Raw genomic sequence first — 11,633 nt, 5'->3', positions numbered from 1 at the left:
GCTCTTTTATCGGCTGATCTCTGACTCTTTTACACAGGACAATATTGGCCTGTTTGGCCTATAATATCATCTTGTAATAAGTCGTTTAGTCTTTATGGTGGGACAACTCCTTTAAAGGGAAAATCCAGGATTAGAAAAACACAGTTGCTTTCTTCCATTAACAGCGCCACCCTGTCCTCAAGTTGTTTGTGGTATTACAGCTTGGATCCATTCACTTCAATAGAACTGAGATGCAATACCACACACCAAGTGTATAGTGCGATTTCTGGAAGAAAGCAGCTTTTGTTTTAAAAATCCTGGATGACTCCTTTAATGGACAAAAAATAACTCTTTAATGGAGTCAAGCTACAATATCACTAGCAACAATACAAATCTCCAATTGTCTATGGACATCAAAAATACTTAAAACTTAACTTCTATTCTCAATTTATTTAACATGCAGATATCTGCACTCAAAATAAACTAAGAATAAAAGTTATGTTTTAAGTATTATTGGTCTCCATAGACTATTGTTGATTCGTATAGTTATTGGTGTAAATGACGTATCATGAATACCGAGGGGTTGTTGTAAGTTGCAATACCAGACACAGACCCTTGAACAGGTGTTTTTAGAAGAATGCAACCATGTCTTTTTGTAATCTTGGGAAATCCCTTAAGATCACCAGTTTGATTCTCATTGTCTCGTATGTAATTTTGTGTCCAGTATCTGGACAATGTATCTATGCCAAATAGTAAATGAATGAATTAAAGGCTTAGAAGTAATGAAGTATAAAAGTTCTGATTTAAAGGAATTATCCAGAATCTTCAGAAATCAAAAAGACTGCACAACTCTTATTTTGTGGTTGTGTGTGGTATTACATCTTGGCTCTGTATACTTCAATGAAACCTGCCTACAATACCTCACACAAACTGAGGACAAGAGTGGCGCAGTTTCGGGAAGAAAGCAGCCATGTTTTTCTGATTCCAGATAACTCCTTTAATTCTGTTTTATATAACCTACATATCCTTTATGAATCAAATGTGTTACTGTGCCCAGATCTTTAAATGATTTCTTTACATCCTAAACTTTATGTGGGAAAGTGTCAGGACCTCAGGTGTCTATTAATGTGCTTTTTTTTTTTTTATTAATTTTAAAATGTCTTATTCCAGTGCAGCTATTTATTGAACAAAAAGTGTAATTTTTTCAAAATTTGTAGAACTGTTTAAATAAAGCAGAACTGTGACTGTATGTGTAATTCTATATGTTATTTAGCCATATCAACCATTGTATTGACATTTCACAAGGGTCTTGGGATGCTGGAAAGGTAGTAATACAGGGCTCCAGACTAAAAAATTTACCTAGGAGCCATTGGCTCCTAACCTGAAAAATTTAGGCGCCAAATAGAATATTTGGTCGCCAGCATTTTAAAACATGTAAAATTAATGTTATGTTAAATGAGACTTACTGTGTGCAGAGGCCACGGCAGCAGAATCCTCCTCCTCCTCCTTTAGATCCTTTCTTTTCTTAGTTTGAAAACGTTCAACATGGAAACTTGCAACTTGACAACCACATACAGTCTGACTCAGTACTTCAGCTTCACTTGGCTAGCCTTTTAATGAGGCTTACTCTTCTGAACTTGAACTTAAAAGCTTGCAACTTGACAACAATATACAGTCCACTAGAATGTGTGAGGTGGTCTACAAGTCAGGTTCTGAGTCAGTGTCACTGACTCCCAGTATGTAAGTGCCCCCTGGCCATCCTTTATATTGTGGCCTTCTCTTCCTCTTTGAGTTGAACCAGCGCTTCACAGAGGGCTCAGGATTGAACAGTTCAAGGGAAGGGCCTTCGGAGCTTATGCGAATTAAGTCCTCCAGTGTTGAAATATGAAGAGAACTCCGGACTTGTGACTTGATTCTGTTTTGGGCAGAAAAACCCCTTTCGCATTGTGCAGCTGATATAGGAAGTATTAACATAATGTGAATTAAATGTAAAACATTCCCAAAGTCAGTACAATATGGCTCCTTTGAGATGACCGTTTCCCACAAACTGCTGTAAGAAAGATCAGCAAACTGCCCTTTAACTAAAAATTTCAATTGCCTCCATTCAGCTTGGATTGCTTCCACTTCGCAGCCATTTTTTAACAAAATGGTTTTATACCATTTTGTTAATGTGTCAATCTCCTCCTCTCCATATGTAACAAGATCATCAGGCCAGGAATCATGACAAAAGACAGAGAAACACTGGATGATGTCTGGACAGCTTGTTCTACCCTCCTTCTCACTACTTAGCATTACTTCAAATCTTCGTTCCAGTTCACCCACTGTTACTTCCACTGTTCTTCTAATGTGGTCATTTAGGTTTTCCATAAACTCCTCCTGTGCATCAAAATCTTTTAGCTGGATATTCTGAAAAGCAATACACCTGGTATGACTCGTCTTGCGCCTTTTAGCCATGTGACTTGCTCTCTGTGTGCCAGTCTGCATTTCCTCTACATTAATTTTTTTATAAAACTCTTGCAATTTGCCATTTCTCAGTGGGACTTCTTTAAAGTTGTTAACTGTCATGATACACGTTTTAATGGCAGCAACTGCTTGGGGAAGGATGAGAGAGTTCTTCTGGAGAGTCAGACTTAACTTTGAGATCTCCCCAAAAAGGTCATGGAGGAAATGACAAAATGCAACAAACATCAGGTTCTCCATTTGCTGCACAATGTGCTTGGCTCTTCCTGAAATGTCGCTATTTTTTGAGGATACAGAAAGATGTTCCATATGATGGTGCACAGCGGTGTACTGCCCTTGCCCAGTTTCTTGATCAAACGACAGGAAAACAGAGAGTGCCCGGAAGATATGAGGTAGCCAGCGCTGAGTCTTTACTGCTGAGGGACAGCGGATTTTACAGCCTAACTCTGCACCAATGACTCTCAACTCCCGTTTACTTTTGGGACTAAAGTGATAAGTCTTCCAGACAAGATGCAGAAGATCATATACTTTTTGGACCATAGGTAGACATTTTTGTGTATTTAACATGGCCAGTTCCAAACGATGCGGTAAGCAGTGAAATGAGAGTATATGCTCTCCTATCTCTTTTCTCATTAGGGCACCTATACCACCTGATGCACCCATATTGACACTAGCTCCATCTGCACCAAAAGCACTGAGCTTATGGTGCCACCAATATGGATCACTGTGGTCTGCACTAAAAATATCTCCAATACTTTCTAGTATTCCCCGAGCATGGCTATGCTGAAGTGCACCTAATCCTACCAGACGGTTCACAGGGACACCTGACAAAATATACCTGCAGTATACTATAACATTATCACTTCCTGATACATCAGTTCCACAGTCTGTTATGATTGAAATGTAAGTTGCCTTTGCAGCTTCATTTAATGTTTGAGCTTTAAATTCCTCTGCAATGCAACCAATAATCTCTGCACATGCAGTGTCATTGTCATATGTCTTGGATATATCCATTCCATTTTTCTTCATAAGTAAGATTTGAGCCGCATACTTTGTAAATGGTAGCTCTTCACGTGCTATCATGTAGGCCACATTAAATTTAATCTTCATTTCTTTAAAGTCTTTCTCAGCTGTTTTTTCACAAGCATGAGCTACAGCACGAGCTAAAGGTGTCTGTTTTGGGGCACTCCTAGCTATTATACAGTCACGAGCATTTTTATGCTTCAGACTATCTCCATGTTTTTTTATTGTTTCTTTCTTGAAATGATCTGTTCCTTTAATGAAATCTGTCTTTCCAGCAACATCACCTGCCTTGGAACAAAACTCACAGTACATCACTCCTTTCTCTTTATTGTATTTAAGCCAAGGAAATTCCTGAAGCCACACACTCTTAAAATGTCTGCTCCTGTGGACGGAAATTTTTGTTGCACTGCTGGAATTGCTTGCTTGATCTGATGTGCCGTTTTCACTGACTAATGAAAGCGTTTCATCTGAATTATCCTGATCTATTATAGTAGACTGGCTGGAAGATGCATGAGCATCCTTGAAAAAATCTGTTATTTTATGTTTCGCCATTGAGCCAATTGCAGTAGCCTGTATATAACAATAAGGATAATTACCTAATTGTCATGGACAAGTCCATTATATTAGTAATATAAAAGCCCAGGCCCCCCCCCCCCCCCCCCTGCTGCCGGTGTGTTCCCTCAGCCAGCTGCCATCTTACCGGCAATGATCTACTATATATATATAGCCCCCGGCAGCCGATGACATATAGCCCCTGTGGCAATGTATATGGGAAGAGGTACTGTGCAGTGTATACATACACACACACTGAGGGAAGTGGTACTGTGCAGTCTATATATACAGACACTGAGGGAAGTGGTACTGTGCAGTCTATATATACAGACACTGAGGGAAGTGGTACTGTGCAGTCTATATATACACACACTGAGGGAAGTGGTACTGTGCAGTCTATATATACATCCAGACACTGAGGGAAGTGGTACTGTGCAGTCTATATATACATCCAGACACTGAGGGAAGTGGTACTGTGCAGTGTATATACACATCCAGACACTGAGGGAAGTGGTACTGTGCAGTGTATACACATCCAGACACTGAGGGAAGTGGTACTGTGCAGTGTATATACATCCAGACACTGAGGGAAGTGGTACTGTGCAGTCTATATACATCCAGACACTGAGGGAAGTGGTACTGTGCAGTCTATATACATCCAGACACTGAGGGAAGTGGTACTGTGCAGTCTATATACATCCAGACACTGAGGGAAGTGGTACTGTGCAGTGTATATACATCCAGACACTGAGGGAAGTGGTACTGTGCAGTCTATATACATCCAGACACTGAGGGAAGTGGTACTGTGCAGTCTATATACATCCAGACACTGAGGGAAGTGGTACTGTGCAGTGTATATACACATCCAGACACTGAGGGAAGTGGTATTGTGCAGTGTATATACATCCAGACACTGAGGGAAGTGGTACTGTGCAGTGTATATACATCCAGACACTGAGGGAAGTGGTACTGTGCAGTCTATATACATCCAGACACTGAGGGAAGTGGTACTGTGCAGTCTATACATCCCCTACCGCCAGCCACCCCCCCCCCCCAAACCACCCCACCACACCCCACTGACTACCGCACCGGCCGCCATCACAATAGACACACTACCCAGGCCGCGGTCCCCCCCACACACATTACTGTCCTGCCGTCACCCCTGCCGCCCCTCCGGTTATACTCACCCAGTCACCAACAATCTAAGTATGGTGCCGCTGGGGTGAACTTGAGGATCCGCCGGGTGAGGAGAGGCGGGAGAGAGGCGCTGGATGAGTGTGGCGCCTCTGCGTCCGTCCGTCCAATGAATGACGGACGTGCTAGATGACGTCACTGGAGAAGCGTGTCCCCAGTGTGCGGAGACACGCTTCGGTGCAGCGTGCGGAAGGCGGTCACTGTCCTTAAAGAGACAGTGCGCCGCCGCCGGGGCCAGTCGCAAATGGCGCCCAGATTAATAAATCTGGGCGCCATTTGCATGATGTCAGTCGCATTGGCGACCATTTTGGTCGCCATCTGGAGCCCTGTAATACTGTATATATACAGTAATATTACCGGCAATTGTTCAGATTTGACTGTGAGAACATGACTATTACCAGGGGTCTGGGGCCTCAGACCTTAGAAGTTGGAAACAAGATGGCAGGGCCAAGCACAGGACATTAGGCTGCAGACACCACAGGCCAGAAGCCTCCGCTGTTTCAGCCATCAAAATGGGTTTGGGGTAAGGCAAGTTTACATTTCACTTTTTCCAGGAAAAAAGATTATTTCCTGAGGACTAACTTGAAGATGTGAAGCTCCAAAGCCAAATCCATAACAGGGCCCTCAATTACAATAAGATGAATAAATGTTCCCCTGTGTCGTCACAGTAACACTTTTGAATTATTAGATCCAAATAAAATGCACACAGTGCCAATGGCTGGTTCCACACTGTTTATTGCACGTTTTGTGTCAGTAATATGGATAATGTTTCTCATGACCCAAACTGACAGCTTCCAATATGGACATAAAAATGCATGGGCATGTAATACACTTGTGGAAGACTCTTGTTTCCTTTAATTCTTTGTTGTTCATATAGAAAATGAAGTGCCTTTCCATGGAGGTTCACCAGTAAGAAGGTGTAGCATTATATGGAGATACTTAGCAACACCCAAGTGTATCATTGTACCTCTATGTACATGGCAAGCACATACTTTACAGACAATGCATATGTACTTAATGTTTTCATATCACATTTGTGTTTTGTATATCACCTTCCTTAAAAGACATTGATTTTAGATGCATATTCTAGCACAACTTATATAGTTAAAGTGTAGCTGTCATTTCAAAGAACTCTGCAGAAATTAAGAGTACAAGCGAATATAAGAAACTCTGTAATAAATTTTATTAGGCAAAATGGCTCCCTTATGTACTCACAAGGCTGTTTTCCTTCCTCTACCCCCTCACTCCTGATTTCTTCATTATTATGGGAAAGCCGTCTACCGCAAAATAAAGATTGGTTTGCATTGCCCATTAAAGCCTATGCAGGGGAGAGCGGCCAAAGGCGATCAATGAGCAACGAGAGCTAAAAAAACAGCCTGTGCAATTTGCAGATGCCTAATTTGAGGGGATACTATGTACTAGAGCAGGGGTGTCAAACTCAAATAGACAGTGGGCCGAAATTAAAAACTTGGAAAAACTCGCAGTCCAACCTTGATATTCATTGAAACGCACAAGCAGCATAAGTGGAACTTTCAGAGTGGCGTGCAGTGTTCCTGGCACTGTCAGACTGCATCACCAAGCACTACGATAGGCTTCTGTACAGTAATAATTCTGCTATTTCGTGTCATGCGCTGTAAAGTGAGTAGATGTGTGGGTTGTCCCCGTATTTAGGATCCCTCATTTAAAAATATTATCCCCTTCTATGACCCCCCATATAGTAATAATGACCCCTGCCCTGCCCCCATATTAATACCCACCATTCTACTCCCTCCCCCTCCTGCCTCAACACAAACACACACACACAAAATCATACTCACCTAATCCGGGCATGAAGCTGGTCTTCCTCTCTTCTCCAGCCTCTGAGCCACAAGGAGATCAAGGGGAGAGTAAGGTCTGAGGGGGAAAAGAAGGAAAGAGGAGAATAGAGAAGGTGAAGAGGGAGAGGAAGGGAGAGGAGGTGAAAGGGGGAGAGGAAGGGAGAGGAGGATAGAGGAGGTGAAGGGTAGAGGAAAAAAGAGAGGGTGAAGGGTAATGGGGGTAGAGAGGAGATGATGGGGGTGAGAGGAGAGGATGGGGTAGAGAGGAGATGATGGGGGTGAGAGGAGATGATGGGGGGTGAGAGGAGATGATGGGGTAGAGAGGAGATGATGGGGGTGAGAGGAGATGATGGGGGTGAGAGGAGATGATGGGGGTGAGAGAGGGTGAGAGGAGGTGATGGGGTGACTCCCCATATAGTAATAATGACCCCTGCCCTGCCTCCATATTAATACCCACCATTCTACTCCCTCCCCCTCCTGCCTCAACACACAAACACACACACACAAAAAATCATACTCACCTAATCCGGGCATGAAGCTGGTCTTCCTCTCTTCTCCAGCCTCTGAGCCACAAGGAGATCAAGGGGAGAGTAAGGTCTGAGGGGGGAAAGAAGGAAAGAGGGGAATAGAGAAGGTGAAGAGGGAGAGGAAGGGAGAGGAGGTGGAAGGGAGAGGAGGATACAGGAGGTGAAGGGTAGAGGAAAAAAAGAGAGGGTGAAGGGTAATGGGGGTAGAGAGGAGATGATGGGGGTGAGAGGAGATGATGGGGTAGAGAGGAGATAATGGGGGGTGAGAGGAGATGATGGGGTAGAGAGGAGATAATGGGGTGAGAGGAGATCATGGGGTAGAGAGGAGATCATGGGGGTGAGAGGAGATCATGGGGTAGAGAGGAGATCATGGGGGTGAGAAGAGATCATGGGGGTGAGAGGAGATCATGGGGTAGAGAGGAGATGATGGGGGTAGAGAGGAGATGGAGGGGCAGAGAGGAGATGATGAGGGTGAGAGGAGGAGATGATGGGGGTAGAGAGAAGATGATGGGGGTGAGAGGAGGAGATGATGGGGGGTAGAGAGGAGATGATAGGGGGTGAGAGGATATGATGGGGTGAGAGGAGATGATAGGGGTGAGAGGAGATGATGGGGTGAGAGGAGATGATGGGGGTGAGAGGAGGAGATGATGGGGGTGAGAGGAGGAGATGATGGGGCAGAAAGGAGATGATGGGGGCAGAGAGGAGATGATGGGGGTAGAGAGGAGATGGAGGGGCAGAGAGGAGATGATGGGGGTGAGAGGAGGAGATGATGGGGGTAGAGAGGAGATGATGGGGGTAAGAGAGGAGATGATGGGGGCAGAGAGGAGATGATGGGGGCAGAGAGGAGATGATGGGGGTAGAGAGGAGATGGAGGGGCAGAGAGGAGATGATGGGGGTGAGAGGAGGAGATGATGGGGGTAGAGAGGAGATGATGGGGGTAAGAGGAGGAGATGATGGGGGTAGAGAGGAGATGATAGGGGGTGAGAGGATATGATGGGGTGAGAGGACATGATAGGGGTGAGAGGAGATGATGGGGTGAGAGGAGGAGATGATGGGGGTAGAGAGGAGATGATGGGGGTAGAGAGAAGATGATCGGGCAGAGAGGAGATGATGGGGGCAGAGAGGAGATGATGGGGCAGAGAGGAGATGATGGGGCAGAGAGGAGATGATGGGGGCAGAGAGGAGATGATGGGGGTAGAGAGGAGATGATAGGGGGCAGAGAGGAGATGGAGGGGGTGAGAGGAGGTCATGGGGGTGAGAGATGATGGGGGTTAGAGGAGGAGATGATGGGGGTAGAGAGGAGATGGAGGGGGCAGAGAGGAGGTCATGGGGGTGAGAGGAGATGGAGGGGGCAGAGAGGAGGTCATGGGGGTGAGAGGAGGTCATGGGGGTGAGAGAAGGGGATGATGGGGTGAGAGGAGGTCATGGGGGTGAGAGAAGATGATGGGGCAGAGAGGAGATGGAGAGGGCAGAGAGGAGATGATGGGGGTTCCCGGGGGCACCCCATAGCACCCACCGGTGGGTGATGCTGCTGGGGAGGGAGAGAAGTCACGGCCGTTCGTATCAGTGGGCGACTACGGGAGGCGCCGACACTGACATCCGCCGGACCCATGCATCGGGCATGGTTCCCGGAAGGAGGGTGCGGGTGCTACGCGTCCTCGGTGTCAGGGGTGCAATCACCGCATAGCATCCGCACCCTCCTTCCGGGAACCATCGCCCGATGCTGAGCCCGGGGGAGAGCGGGCTGCTGCTATACTCAGAGTGCGCTCCGAGAGGGAAGGGGAGTCGGGGTATTATGGAGAGCTGAGCGGGGTCCAGCGGATGTCAGTGCCGGCGCCTCCCGTGGTCGCTGGCTGATACGAACGGCCGTGACTTCTCTCCCTCCCCAGCAGCATCACCCACAAAGTATGCAGGTACCACGGGCGAGCTGCTGCTGGAGGGAGAGAGATCAGAGCCGCGGCGGGCCAGTTCTAGGAAATCATAAAAATAATGGCACCGCGGGCCAGATTTGGCCCGCGGGCCAGAGTTTGACATGTCTGTACTAGAGGGTAAGGAGGGAGGAACCACCATGAAATAACTCCTTACATGGGGATGTCTACTGGGCAAGGTGGATAACTACCAGAAGGGCTTACCTACAGATGGATGCCTACATGGGGGATACTACCCACTGGGGTGAAATTACCTACACTACCATTCGAAAGTTTGGGGCCACATTGAAATGTCCTTAGTTTTGAAGGAAAAGCACTGTACTTTTCAATGAACATAACTTTAAAATAGTCCTAACTTTAAAGAAATACACTCTATACATTGCTAATGTGGTAAATGACTATTCTAGCTGCAAATGTCTGGTTTTTGGTGCAATATCTACATAGGTGTATACAGGGGTGATTCTAGCCTCTCTGCTGCCCGAGGCGAACTATAGAATGACGGTCCCCCTCTTCCCCCCCCCTTATAGACAGTCCCCCTCCCGCCCCTCCCTTATAGATGGTCCCCCCCTTATAGATGGTCGTTCTCTTTCCCCCCTCCCTTATAGATGGCCCCCCCCTTATAGATGGTCCCCCTCTTTCCCCCCTCCCTTATAGATGGTCCCCTTCCCCCCCCCTATAGATGGTCCCCCTCTTCCCTCTCCCCCTCCCTTATAGATGGTCCCCCCTTATAGATGGTCCCCCTCTTCCCCCCCTACCTTATAGATGGTCCCCCTCTCCCCCCTCCCTTATAGATGGTCCCCCTCTTTCCCCTCCCTTATAGATGGTCCCCCTCTTCCCCCCCCCTTATAGATGGTCCCCCTCTTCCCTCTCTCCCCCCCCTTATAGATGGTCCCCCTCTCCCCCCCCTTATAGATGGTCCCCCTCTTCTCTCTCTCCCCCCCTTATAGATGGTCCCCCTCTCCCCCCCCCTTATAGATGGTCCCCCTCTTCCCTCTCTCCCCCCCCTTATAGATGGTCCCCCTCTCCCCCCCCTTATAGATGGTCCCCCTCTTCCCTCTCTCCCCCCCTTATAGATGGTCCCCCTCTCCCCCCCCCTTATAGATGGTCCCCCTCTTCCCCCCCCCTTATAGATGGTCCCCCTCTCCCCCTCCCTTATAGATGGTCCCCTCTCCCTTATAGATGGTCCCCCTCCCCCCCTTATACATGGTCCCCCTCTCCCCCCTCCCTTATAGATGCCCCCTTATAGATGGTCCCCCTCTTTCCCCCTCCCTTATAGATGGTCCCCCTCTTCCCCCCCCTTATAGATGGTCCCCCTCTCCCCCCCCCCTTATAGACAGTCCCCCTCCCGCCCCTCCCTTATAGATGGTCCCCCTCTTTCCCCCCTCCCTTATAGATGGTCCCCCCCTTATAGATGGTCCCCCTCTTTCCCCCCCCTATAGATGGTCCCCCTCTTCCCTCTCCCCCTACCTTATAGATGGTCCTCCCCCCCTACCTTATAGATCGTCCCCCTCTTTCCCCCCTCCCTTATAGATGGTCCCCCTCTCCCCCCCCCCCCTGCACAGCAGATAAAACAAAAACAAAAAACAGCACACAACTCACCTGCCCTCCGTTCCCCCGTCGAGCCTCTCTGGTCTGGTCCCGGCTGATGTGCGGCTGCCCGGGGTGTCCCGTCCTGTCCCCGGCAGCGCGCACATCAGAGAGCTCCCCGTGCGCCTGTGGCTGTGACTTCCGGCGCACGGGGATCTCTCTGATGCGCGCGCTGCCGGAGACAGGATGGGACACCCCCGGCAGCCGCACATCAGCCGGGGGACTAAGGCTGCATTCCCACGTTCCGTGATCCTGACGGATCACGGACGTGGAATGCGGTTACCGGAGTCCCCCCGCGCCCGGACAGCATCTGTAATGAGATGCTGTGAGCGGGGGAGACTGTATTCATAAGCGCCGCGCGGCTGATTTATTACAGCGCGGCGCTTATGAATACAGTCTCCCCTGCTCACAGCATCTCATTACAGATGTTGTCCGGGCGCGGGGGACTCCGGTACATGGTACGATCAGTGGCGGATTATAATGTGGGCGGCCGCCCGAACCGCTCATATTATAATCTGCCACTGAATGCCGCCCCCATGAAGACAGCTGGTGGCGCCGCCTGAGGC

The 11,633-nt window shown here is 48.0% G+C and overlaps 1 protein-coding gene across 1 annotated transcript; it reads right to left on the bottom strand.

The window, feature by feature from the left end:
* Positions 1 to 1,677: 1,677 nt before the first annotated feature.
* LOC138786551 (zinc finger protein 862-like) lies at positions 1,678 to 4,014 on the bottom strand. The gene has a single exon (XM_069963534.1). It carries the CDS (start codon positions 4,012 to 4,014, stop codon positions 1,678 to 1,680), a length of 2,337 nt encoding a protein of 778 aa, XP_069819635.1.
* Positions 4,015 to 11,633: the final 7,619 nt, after the last annotated feature.

This window comes from Dendropsophus ebraccatus, chromosome 3 (assembly GCF_027789765.1).
Source record: "Dendropsophus ebraccatus isolate aDenEbr1 chromosome 3, aDenEbr1.pat, whole genome shotgun sequence".
NCBI lineage: Eukaryota > Metazoa > Chordata > Amphibia > Anura > Hylidae > Dendropsophus > Dendropsophus ebraccatus.
This window is presented reverse-complemented; position numbering and strand designations above follow the sequence as displayed.